This window comes from Pseudophryne corroboree, chromosome 1, assembly GCF_028390025.1.
Source record: "Pseudophryne corroboree isolate aPseCor3 chromosome 1, aPseCor3.hap2, whole genome shotgun sequence".
In the NCBI taxonomy this organism is placed as follows: Eukaryota; Metazoa; Chordata; class Amphibia; order Anura; family Myobatrachidae; genus Pseudophryne; species Pseudophryne corroboree.
The window spans coordinates 620,488,999-620,511,102 of NC_086444.1; the positions used below are offsets into that span (position 1 = coordinate 620,488,999).

Here is a 22,104-nt window from a genome sequence, read left to right on the forward strand (position 1 = left end):
CCACCATTTTACCCAGAACCCTTGTGCATTGATGCACTGAGACTTGGCTCGGTTTTAGGAGGTTCCTGACTAGCTCGGATAACTCCCTGGCTTTCTCCTCCGGGAGAAACACCTTTTTCTGGACTGTGTCCAGGATCATCCCTAGGAACAGAAGGCAAGTCGTCGGAACCAGCTGCGATTTTGGAATATTGAGAATCCAACCGTGCTGCAGCAACACTACCTGAGATAGTGCTACACCGACCTCCAACTGTTCCCTGGATCTTACCCTTATCAGGGAATCGTCCAAGTAAGGGATAACTAAAATTCCCTTCCTTTGAAGGAATATCATCATTTCGGCCATTACCTTGGTAAAGACCCGGGGTGCCGTGGACCATCCATACGGCAGCGTCTGAACTGATAGTGACAGTTCTGTACCATAAACCTGAGGTACCCTTGGTGAGAAGGGTAAATTTTGACATGAAGGTAAGCATCCTTGATGTCCCGAGACATCATGTAGTCCCCTTCTTCCAGGTTCGCAATCACTGCTCTGAGTGACTCAATCTTGAATTTGAACCTCTGTATGTAAGTGTTCAAAGATTTTAGATTTAGAATCGGTCTCACCGAGCCGTCCGGCTTCGGTACCACAACAGTGTGGAATAATACCCCGTTCCCTGTTGCAGGAGGGGTACCTTGATTATCACCTGCTGGGAATACAGCTTGTGAATGGCTTCCAAAACTGTCTCCCTGTCAGAAGGAGACATCGGTAAAGCCGACTTTAGGAAACGGCGAGGGGGAGACGTCTCGAATTCCAATTTGTACCCCTGAGATATCACCTGAAGGATCCAGGGGTCTACTTGCGAGTGAGCCCACTGCGCGCTGAAATTCATTGAGACGGCCCCCCACCGTGCCTGATTCTGCTTGTAAAGCCCCAGCGTCATACTGAGGGCTTGGCAGAGGCGGGAGAGGGTTTCTGTTCCTGGGAACTGGCTGATTTCTGCAGCCTTTTTCCTCTCCCTCCGTCACGGGGCAGAAATGAGGAACCTTTTGCCCGCTTGTCCACGAAAAGACTGCGCCTGATAATACGGCGTCTTCTCATGTTGAGAGGCGACCTGGGGTACAAACGTGGATTTCCCAGCTGTTGCCGTGGCCACCAGATCTGAAAGACCGACCCCAAATAACTCCTCTCCTTAATAAGGCAATACTTCCAAATGCCGTTTGAAATCCGCATCACCTGACCACTGTCGTGTCCATAACCCTCTACTGGTAGAAATGGACAACGCACTTAGACTTGATGCCAGTCGGCAAATATTCCGCTGTGCATCACGCATATATAGAAATGCATCTTTCAAATGCTCTATAGGCAATAATATACTGTCCCTATCTAGGGTATCAATATTTTCAGTCAGGGAATCCGACCACGCCAACCCAGCACTGCACATCCAGGCTGAGGCGATTGCTGGTCGCAGTATAACACCAGTATGTGTGTAAATACATTTTAGGATACCCTCCTGCTTTCTATCAGCAGGATCCTTAAGGGCGGCCATCTCAGGAGAGGGTAGAGCCCTTACAAGCGTGTGAGCGCTTTATCCACCCTAGGGGGTGTTTTCCAACGCACCCTAACCTCTGGCGGGAAAGGATATAATGCCAATAACATTTTAGAAATTATCAGTTGTTATCGGGGGAAACCCACGCATCATCACACACCTCATTTAATTTCTCAGATTCAGGAAAACTACAGGTAGTTTTTCCTCACCGAACATAATACCCCTTTTTGGTGGTACTTGTATTATCAGAAATGTGTAAAACATTTTTCATTGCCTCAATCATGTAACGTGTGGCCCTACTGGAAGTCACATTTGTCTCTTCACCGTCGACACTGGAGTCAGTATCCGTGTCGGCGTCTGTATCTGCCATCTGTGACGGCCTATGAGACGTCTGGACAGGCACAAGCTGAGTAGCCGGCTGTCTCATGTCAACCACTGTCTTTTATACAGAGCTGACACTGTCACGTAATTCCTTCCAACAGTTCATCCACTCAGGTGTCGACCCCCTAGGGGGTGACATCACTATTACAGGCAATCTGCTCCGTCTCCACATCATTTTTCTCCTCATACATGTCGACACAAACGTACCGACATACAGCACACACACAGGGAATGCTCTGATAGAGGACAGGACCCCACTAGCCCTTTGGGGAGACAGAGGGAGAGTTTGCCAGCACACACCAGAGCGCTATATATATACACAGGGATAACCTTATATAAGTGTTTTTCCCCTTATAGCTGCTGTATTGTTTATACTGCGCCTAATTAGTGCCCCCCTCTCTTTTTTAACCCTTTCTGTAGTGTAGTGACTGCAGGGGAGAGCCAGGGAGCTTCCCTCCAACGGAGCTGTGAGGGAAAATGGCGCCAGTGTGCTGAGGAGATAGGCTCCGCCCCCTTATCGGCGGCCTTATCTCCCGTTTTTCTATGTATCCTGGCAGGGGTTAAATGCATCCATATAGCCCAGGAGCTATATGTGATGTATTTTTTTGCCATATAAGGTATTTTTATTGCGTCTCAGGGCGCCCCCCCCCAGCGCCCTGCACACTCAGTGACCGGAGTGTGAAGTGTGCTGAGAGCAATGGCGCACAGCTGCGGTGCTGTGCGCTACCTTATTGAAGACAGGACGTCTTCTGCCGCCGATTTTCCGGACCTCTTCTGCTCTTCTGGCTCTGTAAGGGGGACGGCGGCGCGGCTCTGGGACCCATCCATGGCTGGGCCTGTGATCGTCCCTCTGGAGCTAATGTCCAGTAGCCTAAGAAGCCCAATCCACTCTGCACGCAGGTGAGTTCGCTTCTTCTCCCCTTAGTCCCTCGATGCAGTGAGCCTGTTGCCAGCAGGACTCACTGAAAATAAAAAACCTAATTTAAACTTTTACTCTAAGCAGCTCAGGAGAGCTACCTAGATTGCACCCTTCTCGTTCGGGCACAAAAATCTAACTGAGGCTTGGAGGAGGGTCATAGGGGGAGGAGCCAGTGCACACCAGCTAGTCTTAAAGCTTTTACTTTTGTGCCCAGTCTCCTGCGGAGCCCCTATTCCCCATGGTCCTTTCGGAGTTCCCAGCATCCACTAGGACGTCAGAGAAATATAGATTAAGCTTCATTAAGGCTGGGTACACACTGTCCGATGTGCACCCGATATATCGCACAAGCCGCTGCCTCGTATGATATATCGGTCACATCGGACAGTGTGTACGGGAGATATTGTATATGATGCGCGGCCCGCCGGTCGTATACGATGTCAGGTATCTTTTGTTCTGTACTTGAGAGCAGAAGATGGCTGACAAGCCTACATGCTCCGGGATGTGGGTGGATGCGGTCACAGATGATATATCGTCAGTGAATACACACTGTACGATGTATCGTTTGCGATGTTGCATCTGCCAGACATCGGACAGTGCATACCCAACATGTTATTTTTAAGAACATGGACAAAATTACGTGGGCTATGCTATAAAAGCAGTTCTCTCATTTCTTAGAGTACTGAAAGTTACCAATGAAAGCATTGGACTGAGCAATGATGTAGTACCTGTAGTACAAAATAAATAATGTGTTATGTGGTTATTACTGCTGTGCTGCTGAAGAGTAGAACAGGTTCACAGTGAATATGAAAAGGAAAAATTAAGGGTTCTACAAAATAAATACATGAAAGCATAAATGACTAGCCATGTAACGGATTGTGGCATGACAAAAACAGTAATCTTCTAGCTCCATTTTCCACTGTGTGACATTATTGCCAAATCTGTTTTGATTTGAACATTGTCATTTTATTACACTGAACACATTTATACGAATATTTTACAGTAGTCTAGTTAAGGAACACTGGGGCAGATGTATGAAGCCTAGAACAGTAATAAGAAAGAAAGAAGTGATAAGTGGAAGCTGATAATGCACCAGCCAATCATTACGGATTTGAAAAAACATTGGATTATACTCACCGATAATTCCTTTTCTTCGAGAGACTCCATGGCAGCCTTACATTGGGAATAGAACCTGTCCCCCCCACCCCAGAATAGACAGGACATTTTTTCAGGGACCCCCCCCCCCCATGCTATATATTCAGGCACCAACACTCACGGAAGGGATTCTAATGGCTGCCATGGAGTCTCTTGAAGAAAAGGAATTATTGGTGATAATAATCCGATGTTTTCTTCTTCGTTCCTTCGTGGCAGCCTTACATTGGGATACACCAAAGCTTACTTACACATGTTGGGGCAATAATACCAATAAACACATAATTACTGCATAACCAATATATTTAAGTGTCCCTTGTAGGACTTTATTTCCAAAATGAACTTCTGATACATCCAAAGCATAATGACTTGTGAAAGTATGCACTGATGACCATACAGCTTTCCAGATATCTTTGATTGATGCATCCGCTTTCCTTGCCCAGGATGTTGCCACTGCTCACGTCGAGTGTGCCTTAAGACTTGCTGTTTTTTTCAAACCTTTTTTTTCATGCACAAAACTGATGATCTCTATTATCCATCTCACAATAGTCTGTTTAGTAGGGGCCTGCCCCTTCCTGACTTCTGTCAGTAACACAATTAAATAATTTGCTTTCCTAAATTCCTTTACTCTTGACCTATATATGGAGATCGCCCTTACCAGATCTAAAGTGTGTATCTTTCTGTATAATTTTTTGGTTCAGGAAAAAAATAAGAATTTACTTACCGATAATTCTATTTCTCATAGTCCGTAGTGGATGCTGGGGACTCCGTAAGGACCATGGGGAATAGCGGCTCCGCAGGAGACTGGGCACATCTAAAGAAAGCTTTAGGACTATCTGGTGTGCACTGGCTCCTCCCCCTATGACCCTCCTCCAAGCCTCAGTTAGGATACTGTGCCCGGACGAGCGTACACAATAAGGAAGGATTTTGAATCCCGGGTAAGACTCATACCAGCCACACCAATCACACCGTATAACCTGTGATCTGAACCCAGTTAACAGCATGATAACAGAGGAGCCTCTGAAAAGATGGCTCACAACAATAATAACCCGATTTTTGTAACAATAACTATGTACAAGTATTGCAGACAATCCGCACTTGGGATGGGCGCCCAGCATCCACTACGGACTATGAGAAATAGAATTATCGGTAAGTAAATTCTTATTTTCTCTAACGTCCTAAGTGGATGCTGGGGACTCCGTAAGGACCATGGGGATTATACCAAAGCTCCCAAACGGGCGGGAGAGTGCGGATGACTCTGCAGCACCAAATGAGAGAACTCCAGGTCCTCCTCAGCCAGGATATCAATTTTGTATAATTTTACAAACGCATTTGCTCCTGACCAAGTAGCTGCTCGGCAAAGTTGTAAAGCCGAGACCCCTCGGGCAGCCGCCCAAGATGAGCCCACCTTCCTTGTGGAGTGGGCATTTACAGATTTTTGGCTGTGGCAGGCCTGCCACAGAATGTGCAAGCTGAATTGTACTACAAATCCAACGAGCAATAGTCTGCATAGAAGCAGGAGCACCCAGCTTGTTGGGTGCATACAGGATAAACAGCGAGTCAGATTTCCTGACTCCAGCCCTCCTGGAAACATATATTTTCAGGGCCCTGACCACGTCTAGCAACTTGGAGTCCTCCAAGTCCCTAGTAGCCGCAGGCACCACAAATAGGTTGGTTCAGGTGAAACGCTGAAACCACCTTAGGGAGAAACTGAGGACGAGTCCTCAATTCCGCCCTGTCCGAATGGAACATCAGATAAGGGCTTTTTCAGGATAAAGCCGCCAATTCTGACACGCGCCTGGCCCAGGCCAGGGCCAACAGCATGACCACTTTCCATGTGAGATATTTTAACTCCACAGATTTAAGTGGTTCAAACCAATGTGACTTTTGGAACCCAAAACTACATTGAGATCCCAAAGTGCCACTGGAGGCACAAAAGGAGGCTGTATATGCAGTACCCCTTTTACAAACGTCTGAACTTCAGGGACTGAAGCTAGTTCTTTTTGGAAGAAAATTGACAGGGCCGAAATTTGAACCTTAATGGACCCCAATTTCAGGCCCATAGACACTCCTGTTTGCAGGAAATGTAGGAATCGACCCAGTTGAATTTCCACCGTCGGGCCTTACTGGCCTCGCACCACGCAACATATTTTCGCCAATTGCGGTGATAATGTTTTTGCGGTTACATCCTTCCTGGCTTTGATCAGGATAGGGATGACTTCATCCGGAATGCCTTTTTTCCTTCAGGATCCGGCGTTCAACCGCCATGCCGTCAAACGCAGCCGCGGTAAGTCTTGGAACAGACAGGGTCCTTGCTGGAGCAGGTCCCTTCTTAGAGGTAGAGGCCACGGATCCTCCGTGAGCATCTCTTGAAGTTCCGGTTACCAAATCCTTCTTGGCCAATCCGGAGCCACGAATATAGTGCTTACTCCTCTCCATCTTATCAATCTCAGTACCTTGGGTATGAGAGGCAGAGGAGGGAACACATACCCTGACTGGTACACCCACGGTGTTACCAGAGCGTCTACAGCTATTGCCTGAGGGTCCCTGGACCTGGCGCAATACCTGTCGAGTTTTTCCCAACGGTTTATAATCATGTGGAAGACTTCTGGGTGAAGTCCCCACTCTCCCGGGTGGAGGTCGTGCTGAGGAAGTCTGCTTCCCAGTTGTCCACTCCCGGAATGAATATTGCTGACAGTGCTATCACATGATTTTCCGCCCAGCGAAGAATCCTTGCAGCTTCTGCCATTGCCCTCCTGCTTCTTGTGCCACCCTGTCTGTTTACGTGGGTGACTGCCGTGATGTTGTCCGACTGGATCAACACCGGCTGACCTTGAAGCAGAGGTCTTGCTAAGCTTAGAGCATTGTAAATGGCCCTTAGCTTCAGGATATTTATGTGAAGTGATGTCTCCAGGCTTGACCATAAGTCCTGGATATTCCTTCCCTGTGTGACTGCTCCCCAGCCTCGCAGGCTGGCATCCGTGGTTACCAGGACCCAGTCCTGAATGCCGAATCTGCGGCCCTCTAGAAGATGAGCACTCTGCAACCACCACAGGAGGGACACCCTTGTCCTTGGTGACAGGGTTATCCGCTGATGCATCTGAAGATGCGACCCGGACCATTTGTCCAGCAGGTCCCACTGGAAAGTTCTTGCGTGGAATCTGCCGAATGGGATTGCTTCGTAGGAAGCCACCATTTTACCCAGAACCCTTGTGCATTGATGCACTGAGACTTGGCTCGGTTTTAGGAGGTTCCTGACTAGCTCGGATAACTCCCTGGCTTTCTCCTCCGGGAGAAACACCTTTTTCTGGACTGTGTCCAGGATCATCCCTAGGAACAGAAGACAAGTCGTCGGAACCAGCTGCGATTTTGGAATATTGAGAATCCAACCGTGCTGCAGCAACACTACCTGAGATAGTGCTACACCGACCTCCAACTGTTCCCTGGATCTTACCCTTATCAGGGAATCGTCCAAGTAAGGGATAACTAAAATTCCCTTCCTTTGAAGGAATATCATCATTTCGGCCATTACCTTGGTAAAGACCCGGGCTGCCGTGGACCATCCATACGGCAGCGTCTGAACTGATAGTGACAGTTCTGTACCATAAACATGAGGTACCCTTGGTGAGAAGGGTAAATTTTGACATAAAGGTAAGCATCCTTGATGTCCCGAGACATCATGTAGTCCCCTTCTTCCAGGTTCGCAATCACTGCTCTGAGTGACTCAATCTTGAATTTGAACCTCTGTATGTAAGTGTTCAAAGATTTTAGATTTAGAATCGGTCTCACCGAGCCGTCCGGCTTCGGTACCACAACAGTGTGGAATAATACCCCGTTCCCTGTTGCAGGAGGGGTATCTTGATTATCACCTGCTGGGAATACAGCTTGTGAATGGCTTCCAAAACTGTCTCCCTGTCAGAAGGAGACATCGGTAAAGCCGACTTTAGGAAACGGCGAGGGGGAGACGTCTCGAATTCTAATTTGTACCCCTGAGATATCACCTGAAGGATCCAGGGGTCTACTTGCGAGTGAGCCCACTGCGCGCTGAAATTCATTGAGACGGGCCCCCCACCGTGCCTGATTCTGCTTGTAAAGCCCCAGCGTATACTGAGGGCTTGGCAGAGGCGGGAGAGGGTTTCTGTTCCTGGGAACTGGCTGATTTCTGCAGCCTTTTTCCTCTCCCTCTGTCACGGGGCAGAAATGAGGAACCTTTTGCCCGCTTATCCACGAAAAGACTGCGCCTGATAATACGGCGTCTTCTCATGTTGAGAGGCGACCTGGGGTACAAACGTGGATTTCCCAGCTGTTGCCGTGGCCACCAGGTCTGAAAGACCGACCCCAAATAACTCCTCCCCTTAATAAGGCAATACTTCCAAATGCCGTTTGGAATACGCATCACCTGACCACTGACGTGTCCATAACCCTCTACTGGTAGAAATGGACAACGCACTTAGACTTGATGCCAGTCGGCAAATATTCCGCTGTGCATCACGCATATATAGAAATGCATCTTTCAAATGCTCTATAGGCAATAATATACTGTCCCTATCTAGGGTATCAATATTTTCAGTCAGGGAATCCGACCACGCCAACCCAGCACTGCACATCCAGGCTGAGGCGATTGCTGGTCGCAGTATAACACCAGTATGTGTGTAAATACATTTTAGGATACCCTCCTGCTTTCTATCAGCAGGATCCTTAAGGGCGGCCATCTCAGGAGAGGATAGAACCCTTACAAGCGTGTGAGCGCTTTATCCACCCTAGGGGGTGTTTCCCAACGCACCCTAACCTCTGGCGGGAAAGGATATAATGCCAATAACATTTTAGAAATTATCAGTTGTTATCGGGGGAAACCCACGCATCATCACACACCTCATTTAATTTCTCAGATTCAGGAAAACTACAGGTAGTTTTTCCTCACCGAACATAATACCCCTTTTTGGTGGTACTCGTATTATCAGAAATGTGTAAAACATTTTTCATTGCCTCAATCATGTAACGTGTGGCCCTACTGGAAGTCACATTTGTCTCTTCACCGTCGACACTGGAGTCAGTATCCGTGTCGGCGTCTATATCTGCCATCTGAGGTAACGGGCACTTTAGAGCCCCTGACGGCCTATGAGACGTCTGGACAGGCACAAGCTGAGTAGCCGGCTGTCTCATGTCAACCACTGTCTTTTATACAGAGCTGACACTGTCACGTAATTTCTTCCAACAGTTCATCCACTCAGGCGTCGACCCCCTAGGGGGTGACATCACTATTACAGGCAATCTGCTCCGTCTCCACATCATTTTTCTCCTCATACATGTCGACACAAAAGTACCGACATACAGCACACACACAGGGAATGCTCTGATAGAGGACAGGACCCCACTAGCCCTTTGGGGAGACAGAGGGAGAGTTTGCCAGCACACACCAGAGCGCTATATATATATATATATATACAGGGATAACCTTATATAAGTGTTTTTCCCCTTATAGCTGCTGTATAGTTAATACTGCGCCTAATTTGTGCCCCCCTCTCTTTTTTAACCCTTTCTGTAGTGTAGTGACTGCAGGGGAGAGCCAGGGAGCTTCCCTCCAACGGAGCTGTGAGGGAAAATGGCGCCAGTGTGCTGAGGAGATAGGCTCCGCCCCCTTATCGGCTGCCTTCTCACCCGTTTTTTTATGTATTTTGGCAGGGGTTAAATGCATCCATATAGCCCAGGAGCTATATGTGATGCATTTTTTGCCATCCAAGGTGTTTATTATTGCGTCTCAGGGCGCCCCCCCCAGCGCCCTGCACCCTCAGTGACCGGAGTGTGAAGTGTGCTGAGAGCAATGGCGCACAGCTGCAGTGCTGTGCGCTACCTTGTTGAAGACAGGACGTCTTCTGCCGCCGATTTTCCGGACCTCTTTTGCCTTCTGGCTCTGTAAGGGGGCCGGCGGCGCGGCTCTGGGACCCATCCAAGCTGGGCCTGTGATCGTCCCTCTGGAGCTAATGTCCAGTAGCCTGAGAAGCCCAATCCACTCTGCACGCAGGTGAGTTCGCTTCTTCTCCCCTTAGTCCCTCGATGCAGTGAGCCTGTTGCCAGCAGGTCTCACTGAAAATAAAAAACCTAAACTAAAACTTTCACTAAGAAGCTCAGGAGAGCCCCTAGTGTGCACCCTTCTCGTTCGGGCACAGAGATCTAACTGAGGCTTGGAGGAGGGTCATAGGGGGAGGAGCCAGTGCACACCAGATAGTCCTAAAGCTTTCTTTAGATGTGCCCAGTCTCCTGCGGAGCCGCTATTCCCCATGGTCCTTACGGAGTCCCCAGCATCCACTTAGGACGTTAGAGAAATGCTGGTAACTTGGGGCCAAATGTAAGAGTGAGAGTTTCAATAAGTAAGAGATTTGGTAAGGTTTTGCAGTTTTTCTTAAAGTGGCAATCATTTACACAGCAAGATCAGCCTGGTTTTGCAGTGTAAATGATTGCCACGTTAAAAAAAACTGCAAAACCTTACCAAATCTCTCACTTTCTGAAACTCTCACTCTATTACATTTGGCCCGTGATATCTTAATTTAGATAAAATACCGATACCACTTTTGGGACAAATTTTGGGTTTGTTCTTAGTATTATTCTATCTGGTCTTATATTTATGTATGGCTATTCTGCCCATAAGGCCTGTATCTCGCTCAGTCTTTTAGCAGATGTGATTGCTATTAAGAAGACCACCTTTCATGTTAGATGCCCGAGATCAACCTACTTCGGTGGTTCAAACGGAGCCTCCATCAAAGCTTTTAGGATTAAATTCAGATCCCATGGAGCCATAGCAGGTCTAATTTGCGGCTTTATCCTTTTCATTGCTTGACAGAACTTTTTTACTAGATCATTTTCCACTAGTTTCACATCCGAAAGTACACGAATACCTGTTATTTATAATTTTTTTTAAGAGTGCCAACTGACAGGCCAATAACAAATCGTTCAATGTAGAAACTATAACACTTGTGCGACATCTGCTTCAAGGGTTTTGAACTGATCTCCAATAAATTATATGAATGTCTTCCATACTGTATAGTATATTTATGAAGAGTTGTCTTTTATTTGCTTGTAACAAGATCTGAACCACTTGTTCGGAAAGTTCTTTTCTCCTCAATCTCCACGCCATTAAACTGAGAAACACCGGGTTCTGATAAGTTAATGGACCTTGCACCAACATGTCTGGCTGTACTGGTAACATCCAAGGTTCCTCTACTGACATTTGTAGTGCCATTGAAAACCAGGCCCTTCTTGGCCAACATGGTAAAATTGCTATTACCTCTGCCTTTTCTTCTCTATATTTCTTGAGTATCTGGTATATTATTGGAAGAGGCGAGAAGGATAATATACCCAAGGATATTCGGGCGCTGTGAGGCGAGATGCTCTGCTAAGCGGCAGCCTAGTTTGAGAGGGAAGTCACTCCCAATATATAATCACGAAAAAAAGAAGAAAGGTGGCTGCGCTGCAAGGGGGAAAGAGCAATGATCCACTAAATGTGTACAATTAAAAACAAATTTATTAAAAGCGCTAACTGATTAAAAAACAGCAATATTCTGTACATTTAAATGTGCCATGTGCATACAAAAAATATATATGAAATGAGAATTTTTTTACCCAGAATAATGGTTCAGGACATGTATCATAAGGCTCTGTAGGATCCGTTCCAAATATTGCCCTGGAGTGCTAAAAGTCCAGTTATATTCCACTGTGGAGAGTCCCTTTTATATGGTAATTAGAGAGTCCTTTACAAATTCCATATGCCGCTAGAGGGTTGAAGATGGAATACAGTGTCCCATATGCAGTGGGTACCTCATGCAGTGCAGTAATTGGATGGTGCCTCCCTGGGACTCCTCTGGAAAACTGGAAAGAATTGGTAAGGGCTGGTCCGGATCTAGTTGAGAAGAAGTCCTGCTCCAATGGATAAAAACCTGACGCGTTTCGCTGCGTATGCCTTGCAGCTTTTTCAAATTTTATTATATTATTATTATTGGAAGAGTTAGGAAGACGTAACAGAGATTGAAAGTTCATACTTGTGCCAGTGCATCTACTCCTTTTGTCCCTGGTACAAAATGTCTTGAGAAAAACTGCATCACCTTCTTGTTTACATTTGTTGCCATTAAATCTATTTTTGGACAACCAAACCTGTCCACGACTGCTTGAAGTGACTGTTTTTAATTCCACTCTCCTGGCGACAGCTCGTCTGCTCAAAAAAATCTGCCATGAAGTTCTGTTTTCCTGACGTGTATTGCTGATATGGAAAGAAGATACTTTTCTCTCCAACAAATAATTTTACCTAATTCTGTCATAAGGCTGTGACTTTTGGTGCCTCCCTGGCAATTTATGTATGGTACTGCCTTCCTGTTGTCTGAGAATATTCTTAAATGAGATCCTCTGATTTGATCTTGGAAATGAGACATTGAATTCCATACTGCCTTTAACTCGATTAGATTTGAGGATGACTTTACTTCATGAATATTCCACCAACCTTGCTCTACCTAATAGATGCGCTCCCCAACCTTTTGAACTTGCACCTGTTGTTAGTATTAGATACTGTGGCTGTATCAAACTTGTTGCTCTGTCCTAGTTCTATACTTCTCCACCAGTTCATTGAAGAGTTTGTCTGTTGTCCTAACTTTATGTAAGGATGATGGGGTACTCTCCTCTGCAAATACTTTACTATATTCCACTGCAGATCCCCGATATGCCATCTTGCCCAGGGCACAACATTTATCGTTGACGACATCATCCCCAACAGTTTTAACCCTGTTCGAAGCTGGACCTGCTTTCTTGCACCTCTCTAATTAACTTTATTATCTTCACATACCTTTCCTCTGATAGTTTGATTTGGAAACACTGAGTATTTGTACACCTAAGATTTAAATACTTCAGGTAGGGTTCTAGATGACTTTTCTTTCCGTTGATGATCAAACCATTTCTTTGAAAGAATTGTATTGTTTGATACATACTTTCTTCCACTATCTTTTTTGTCCCACTTGACACCAATATATCGTCCAGATACGGCCATATGAGGATTCCTTGTTTCCACAGATGAGCTATCATGACTACCAATACCTTTGTAGACGTCCTTGGTGAAGTGGACAGTCCGAAAGGAAGGCATGTGAACTGGTAATGTTTTCCTGCAACCCAGAACTTCAGAAATTTCTGACACTCCTTTCTTACCGGGATATGAAAGTAAGCATCTTGCAAATCAATAGAACTTAGAAAGTCCCTCGGTTTAATTCCTGCTAAAATTAACTTTAGCGTCTCCATATGGAACTTTCTTGTCCGGATATGTTTGTTTAGATCTCTCAGATCTAGGATGGTCCTGAAGTATCCCAAGGGCTTTTTTACTGCAAAAAGATGTGAATAGAGCCCTGTTTTCTCTTCCATCGCTGGTACTTCCTCTACTGCTTGAAGTTCTTTCAAACTTTTTACACTGTTTTGTATTGCAATCCTTTCTGGTTTAGTGACTGGTGTTTTTGCTACAGTAGTATAAACCTCCGCCTTCTTGATCTTCACCTGATAGCACTTGAACACCCATTTGTCTTCTGTAAATTGGGTCCATACGTTTGCAAATTGTAGCAGCCTTCCTCCCACTGGTATAACAGGAGGAGATAACCTGTAGTCATTGTCGCATTAAATCCGAAAATTCTGACAAAACACCTGTCGAGATATTCCTGATGAATATCTACTGTTATACCGACGGCCCGGTCTGTAACTCTTGGCTTCCCTATATTGTTGTCTCGATTAAGGGAATTTATGTTTCTTCTGTCCTGAGGCAATCGATAGGACTTACCTCCAGACATCCTATGTATCACAGAATCTAAATCACTCCTAAACAAGAAACCACCTTCATACGGCAGTGTTGCCAGCCTATTTTTAGAGCTTGCATCTACCATCCATGATTGTAGCCATAATGCCCTTCTGGCTACTACTCCTGTGGCCATAGATCTTGCTGAGAATGTTACTACATCCAAGGATGCCTCACAGAGATACTCTGCCGCTCTCTGTATAACTTCCAAATTCTTGAACAAGTATTGCTTATAAATTCTCACTAATATCAGTATACAATGTTGAACCCCAAAGTCTCAGAGCACGAGAGACCGAAGCCGTATCTATACCAGCTTTCAAAGATACAACGGTAGAAATATGTAATTTTTAAACACATTTTGCATTTTTTTTGTCCATGGTGTCTTTAAATGCTGCACCATCATCAAGAGGGATTATTATTTTAGTCATAATTTCTGCTACTGCGGCATCAACCTTAGGTAATGGACACCACTTTAAGACATCTTCATCTTTCATTGGATACATCTGCTCTATCCGATACAAGTTACCCTGTCTCTTATCCAGATTTTCCACTCTTTAAGCACAATCTCCTTTATTACCTTGTGAACAGGAAATTTTCTACATTTTTTTTCTCTCTGTCTTCAACCCGGGCTCAGAGCTACTGCTGAAAGCTCACCGGAGACCTCCTGGGATACATCGCCAGTGTCCCGGTGTATACTGGCATCTTGCTGTAACCGAAGTCATTCCGGGGAGCCACCTCGCCTTGGCTAAACCGACGCACTGGGCATGACCAGAAGACGTTTTTCCTCAAAATAACAAACTTCGCTGCTTTGTACTATACTCATGTAAGACAGGAAAAAAAAACGCATGCAAGAAGGATGAGCCGGAATATATAGCCTGGGGCGGGCGATCCCTGAAAAAACTTTGTCTATACGGGGGGTGGGGTTTGGGAGCAGGTCCTATGCCCAATGTAAAGAAAGAAGAAATGACAGTCAGGAGCTGACTGGCCGGTGCATTATCCCCTTCCACGTATCACTTCTTGTATCACTTCTCCATGCTTAATACATCTGCTGCCCCACTAAGCCTTAAATTAAGAGCGAAAATGGCTTGCTACACTGTTATGGCAGATGATCTGGCACTAGGGTTAAATATATACATTATGCATATGGCATCACCCTTTGAAGACAATTTTCTTTTCTTTTTTTTTAATTTGCAGTGTCTCTAGTAAACAAAATAGACAGGAGCTAGTATTTACAAAAATGTCTCTGTGTCTACTAGATTAAGATGCAATATCAACAAGAGTTGAAAATGCTTCTAGCCTGCAATTCAGTTAGGAGGGCCTGGCTCCATATACATTGGTAATGTTTGGATACATGTCCTTATGTCATGTTTACCTCAGCCCTCATCTCAGACTCCACTGTCCAGTCATCTGGAGCTGTTGAAATAAACAAAATGTCCATATTAATTCCACAGAGTCAACATCCCAATGACTACATAACTAGATATAAATGGTGCCAACAGAATTCCATGCTTCAATTCTTAAGCAACTCTGTTACCAATTCTATTCCAATTCACATACAAGTGCAAAAATTAAAAGACTACATTTTCCATATTATTTCCTCTCTTGCTAATATCAGCAAATATACATATGGACTTCCAGAAGAAAACATCTCATTCAGTGGTTCCTAAACTGGGTGCCATGGCATGCTGCAGGGCACTTGCAAGGGTGCCTTGGGTTGGTGGTAAAGGACCAAATCAAATTATTTATAATATAAATATGTGGACAAACAGAAGTGGACCCTTGATAATCCACATGACTGAAAGATGACAAGTTCGCACAATTACATCATTTAATAAAAACAATTCTGAATTTCTCAACAAGAAACTTTTCGCATAGAGGAGCAATGATTCAAGGAAGTTTGGGAACCACTGATGTAGTTGGGTAACTTCAGATGAAAATATTTGTGTATTGATTTTTTATATTATAATATATATATATATATATATATATATATATATAAAAATAAAAATATACACACACACACACATATACATACATTATATATATATATATATATATATATATATATATATATATATATATATATATACACAGGTTGAGTATCCCTTATCCATATATTCCGAAATACGGAATATTCCGAAATACGGAATTTTTTGAGTGAGAGTGAGAAAGTGAAACTTTGTTTTCTGATGGCTCAATGTACACAAACTTTGTTTAATACACAGAGTTATTAAAAATATTGTATTAAATGACCTCCAGGCTGTGTGTATAAGGTGTATATGAAACATAAATTAATTGTGTGAATGTAGACACACTTTGTTTAATGCACAAATGATTAAAAATAATGACTAAAATGACCTTCAGGCTGTGTGTATAAGTTGTATATGTAACATGAATGTATTGTGTGCTTAGATTTAGGTCCTATCGCCATGATATCTCATTGTGGTAAGCAATTATTCCAAAATACGGAAAAATCCGATATCCAAAATACCTCTGGTCCCAAGCATTTTGGATAAGGGAGACTCAACATATATATATATATATATATATATATATACACACACACACACACACACACACATACATACATATACACACACATATTGATCAGCATAGCAGTAAAACCACTGACAGGTGAACTGAACATTGATTATCTTGTTACAATGGCACCTGTCAATGGGCACCCAAGGCTCAGTGATGCTCATGGGTAGCGAAGGTTAGCTGGTCTGGTCCTATCCAACAGAAGAGCTACTGTAGCACAAATTGCTAAGAAAAAATAAGATTTTAAACCTACCGGTAAATCTTTTTCTCCTAGTCCGTAGAGGATGCTGGGGACTCCGTAAAGACCATGGATTATCGACGGGCTCCGCAGGAGACATGGGCACTTTAAGACTTTAAATGGGCGTGAACTGGCTCCTCCCTCTATGCCCCTCCTCCAGACTCCAGTTATAGGAACTGTGCCCAGAGGAGACGGACATTACGAGGAAAAGCATTTAATTAAGGGTGAGACAAATACCAGCTCACACCACAAACACACCGTACAACATGGTATATAAGTAAACCAGTTAACAGTATGAACAACAAAAATCAGCAAAAGCCTGATTTCAACTGTAACACCACCTTTGTGTAACCTTACCAATAACTATATACAGTTATTGCAGATTTCAGTCCGCACTGGGACGGGCGCCCAGCATCCTCTACGGACTAGGAGAAAAAGATTTACCGGTAGGTTTAAAATCTTATTTTCTCTTACGTCCTAGAGGATGCCGGAGACTACGTAAAAACCATGGGGTTTATACCAAAGCTCCAGACCGGGCGGGAGAGTGCGGATGACTCTGCAGCACCGATTGAGCAAACACGAGGTACTCATCAGCCAGGGTATCAAACGTATAGAATTTTGCAAAAGTGTTGGAACCCGACCAAGTAGCTGCTCGGCAAAGCTGTAACGAGACACCACGGGCAGCCGCCCAAGAAGAACCCACCTTCCTAGTGGAATGGGCCTTAACCGATTTTGGTAACGGCAATCCAGACGTAGACTGAGCCTACTGAATCATGTTACAGATCCAGCGTGCAATAGTCTGCTTGGAAGCAGGCGCGCCAATCTTGTTGGCCGCATATAGGACAAACAGTGCCTCTGTTTTTCATAATACGAGCCGTTCTGGCTACATAGATTTTTAAAGCCCTGACCACATCAAGGGACTTGGAAACCTCCAAGACATCCGTAGCCACAGGCACCACAATAGGTTGGTTCATGTGAAACGACGAAACCACCTTGGGTAGAAATTGAGGACGAGTTCTCAATTCCGCTCTATCTACATGGAAAATCAGATAGGGCCTCTTGTGAGTCAAGGCCGCCAATTCGGACACCCGCCTTGCAGATGCCAAGGCCAATAACATGACCACTTTCCAAGTGAGAAATTTCAAGTCAACAGTCTGAAGAGGTTCAAACCAATGTGATTTAAGGAACTATAACACCACGTTAAGGTTCCACAGTGCCACTGGGGGCACAAAAGGAGGTTGGATGTGCAGTACTCCCTTCACAAAAGTCTGCACTTCTGGAAGAGAGGCCAATTCCTTCTGAAAGAATATTGATAAGGCCGAAATCTGCACCTTAATGGAGCCTAACTTTAGGCCCATATCCACTCCTGTCTGTAGAAAATGGAGAAAACGACCCAGCTGGAAATCCTCCGTAGGAGCATTCTTGGATTCACACCAAGACACATACTTCCTCCAGATACGGTGATAGTGCTTCGCCGTTACCTCCTTCCTAGCTTTAAGTAGAGTAGGGATGACTTCCCCTGGAATACCTTTCCTAGCTAGGATTTGGTGTTCAAACATAATCGCGGTAAGTCCTGGAACACACACGGCCCCTGTTGTAACAGGTCCTCTCTGAGAGGAAGAGGCCAAGGATCTTCCGTGAGCATTTCCTGAAGATCTGGATACCAGGCCCTTCGAGGCCAATCTGGAATAATGAGTATCGTCTGAACCTTTGTTCTTCTTATGAGTCTCAATATTTTTGAGATGAGTGGAAGTGGAGCGAACACATAGACCGCCTGATACACCCATGGTGTTACTAGCGCGTCCACTGCTATCGCCTGAGGGTCCCTTGACTTGGAACAATATGTCCGAAGCTTCTTGTTGAGGCGAGACGCCATCATGTCTATTTGAGGGAGTCCCCAGCAACTTGTCACTTCTGCAAAGACCTCCTGATGAAGTCCCCACTCTCCTGGATGGAGATTGTGCCTGCTGAGGAAGTCTGCTTCCCAGTTGTCCACTCCTGGAATGAATACTGCTGACAGAGCGCTCACATGATTTTCAGCCCAGCGAAGAATCCTGGTGGCTTCCGCCATTGCTGCTCTGCTCCTTGTTCCGCCCTGTCGGTTTACATGCGCCACGGCTGTGATGTTGTCTGACTGGATCAGAACGGGTAGGTTGCGAAGAAGATGCTCTGCCTGTCTCAGGCCGTTTTATATGGCCCTTAATTCCAGCACATTTATGTGCAGACAAGCCTCCTGGCTTGACCATATTCCCTGAAAGTTTTTCCCTGTGTGACCGCTCCCCATCCTCGGAGGCTCGCGTCCGTGGTCACGAGAACCCAATCCTGAATTCCGAATCTGCGACCCTCTAGAACAGGGGTGGGGAACCTCCGGCCCGCGAAGCCGTTTGGTCGGGCCAACCAGCTTGTGTCAGTGAGACACGCTGCCGCTCAGTCCGGCGGCAGCGTGTCTCAGCTGTCAGAACAGGGAGGAGAGCGCGGCTGTCGGGTGGGAGCGGCGGCGTGTATGACTTGAAACCAGCCGCCGGTTCGTGAGCCAATCAGAGCTTGCGGACCGGCAGCCAATCAGAAGCCGCGGCTGCCGGTTCGCGAGCTCCGATTGGCTCTCGAACCGGCGGCTGGTTTCAAGTCCTACATGCCGCCGCCCAACATAGCCGCGCTCTCCTCCATGTCCCACCGAAAGCAGCACGGTAAGCAGCACAGAGGGGAGGGGCGGGGCAGGGCATCTGTATACCTGGCACTGTGGGGGGCATCTGTATACCTGGCACTGTGGGGGGCATCTGTATACCTGGCACTGTGAGGGCATCTGTATACCTGGCACTGTGAGGGGCATTTGTATACCTGGCACTGTGGGGGCATCTGTATACCTGGCACTGTGGGGACATCTGTATACCTGGCACTGTGAGGGCATCAGTATACCTGGCACTGTGGGGACATCAGTATACCTGGCACTGTGGGGACATCTGCATACCTGGCACTGTGAGGGGCATTTGTATACCTGGCACTGTGGGGGCATCTGTATACCTGGCACTGTGGGGGCAATTGTGGATCTGGCACCGCACTATTGGGGGCATATGTGTATCACGTCCCATTTTAACTGGCCACACCCATTTTTTGGCGCGCGCGCCTCCGGCGCGCACACACAGTACCTCTAAGGGGCAGACCTACTGGGGGGCAGGGTAATTTTTTAGGTTGAGAATTTTTGTATGGCCCCCGAAGGATTTTATAAATATCCAAATGGCCCTCGGTAGAAAAAAGGTTCCCCACCCCTGCTCTAGAAGGTGAGCACTCTGGAGCCACCACAGGAGAGAGATCCTGGCCCTGGGGGACAGGCTTATCATCCGATGCATTTGGAGATGGGACCCTGGCCACTTGTTCAGTAGGTCCCACTGAAAAGCTCTTGCATGGAACCTGCCAAACGGAATGGCCTTGTAGGCCGCCACCATCTTTCCCAACACTCGAGTGCATTGATGAATCGACACTCTTTTTGGTTTCAGCAGATCCTTGACCATGTTCTGGATTTCCTGAGCTTTTCCCACTGAAGAAAAACCCTCTGTCTTTCCGTATCTAGAATCATGCCCAAAAACGACAGCCGAGTTGTCGGAACCAACTGCGACTTTGGCAAATTTATAAGCCAGTCGTGTTGTTGTAGCACCCTCAGAGAGAGATCCACGTTTTTCAGTAATTGTTCTCTTGATCTCGCTTTTACCAGGAGATCGTCCAAGTACGGGATAATTGTGACACCCTGCTTGCGCAGGAGCACCATCATTTGTGCTATTACCTTGGTGAAAATCCTCGGGGCCGTGGAAAGCCCAAACGGCAACGTCTGAAATTGGTAATGACACTCCTGCACAGCGAATCTCAGGAACGCCTGATGAGGAGGGTATATGGGGACATGAAGGTATGCATCCTTTATGTCTAGTGACACCATAAAATCCCCCCCCCCCCACGTCCAGACTGGAGATCACTGCTCGGAGAGATTCCATCTTGAAATTGAATCTCTTCAAATACAGGTTTAGGGATTTTAGGTTCAGAATCGGTCTGACCGAGCCGTCTGGCTTCGGGACCACGAATAGAGTTGAATAAAACCCTTTCCCTGTTGTAATCGGGGAACCATGTTAATCACTTACTGTTGACACAGCTTTTGTATTGCCGCTGAAACTACTGTTCTCTCTGGGAGAGAAGCTGGTAAGGTCGATTTGAAAAATCGGTGTGGAGGCACGTCTTCGAACTCCAGTTTGTACCCTTGGGTCACAATTCCTAGCACCCAAGGATCCAGGTCCTACTGAACCCAGACCTGGCTGAAGAGCCGAAGACGTGCCCCTACCGGTGCGGACTACCGCAGGGGAGCCCCAGCGTCATGCGGTGGATTTGGCAGAAGCCGGAGAGGACTTTTGCTCCTGGGAACTAGCCATAGCTGGTGTTCTTTTCCCTCTTCCTCTACCTCTGGCGAGGAAAGATGATCCACGCCCCTTTCTGAATTTATGAGACCGAAAGGACTGCATCTGGTATTGAGGCGTTTTCTTTTGCCGTGGGGGAACAAAAGGCAAAAAAGACGACTTACCCGCGGTAGCTGTGGAAACCAGGTCCGCAAGGCCATCCCCAAACAAAACTTCACCTTTGTAAGGCAAAGCCTCCATAAGGCTCTTGGCGTCAGCATCACCAGTCCATTGACGGGTCCACAGCGACCTCCTAGCTGAAATTGCCATGGCATTGGCCCTTGATCCCAAGAGGCCAATATCACTCGCAGCCTCCCTTAGGTATAACGCTGCGTCCTTGATGTGACCCAAAGAACAGTATATCCCTGTTGAGGGTGTCCATGTCAGATGACAAGTTATCTGCCCAACCTGCAATTGCGCTACTCACCCATGCCAACGCAACTGCCGGTTTGAGGAGGGCTCCCGTAGTCGCATAAATTGATTTTAAAGTGGTTTCCTGCTTGCGGTCCGCAGGATCCTTTAGGGTCACCGTGTCCGGGGAGGATAGGGCCACTTTTTTGGATAACCGCGTCAAGGCTTTATCCACCGAGGGTGATGATTCCCACCGTAATCTGTCCTGTGAGGGAAAAGGATACGCCATAATAATTCTCTTGGGAATCTGCAGTTTCCCAAGCCTTTTCAAATAGAGCGTTCAGTTCATGAGATGGGGGAAACGTTACCTCACGTTTCTTCTCCTTAAACATACAGACCCTTGTGTCAGGGACAGAGTGGTCCTCTGTGATATGTAATACATCTTTTATTGCTATAATCATGTACTGAATACTCTTGGCCACCCTGACACCCCCAAACACACTGAATTATAGGAGACAGACCCACAATGAGGTCTTTTGGAGAGACAGAGAGGGAGTTTGCCAGCTCACACCCAGCGCCGCCACGTTCTGAAATATTAACAATACCTCAGACCTGTAAGCGCTTATATATATATATATATATATATATATATATATATATAAAAAATAAATATAATCAGCACCAAATTATTGTGCCCCCCCCCCCCCCTCGTTTTGCACCCTGTTACTTGTGTATAGCAGGGCAGGGTCCGG

At 46.1% G+C, this 22,104-nt stretch overlaps 1 protein-coding gene across 1 annotated transcript in view; it reads right to left on the reverse strand.

Moving 5' to 3' along the window:
• Positions 1-22,104, reverse strand: part of MIER2 (MIER family member 2) — a 117,332-nt gene that overhangs the window by 51,697 nt on the left and 43,531 nt on the right. The window contains exon 5 of the mRNA XM_063954689.1: positions 15,159-15,199. Within this exon, the coding sequence (XP_063810759.1) occupies positions 15,159-15,199 (41 nt within the window). The remainder of the gene's footprint in view (positions 1-15,158; positions 15,200-22,104) is intronic.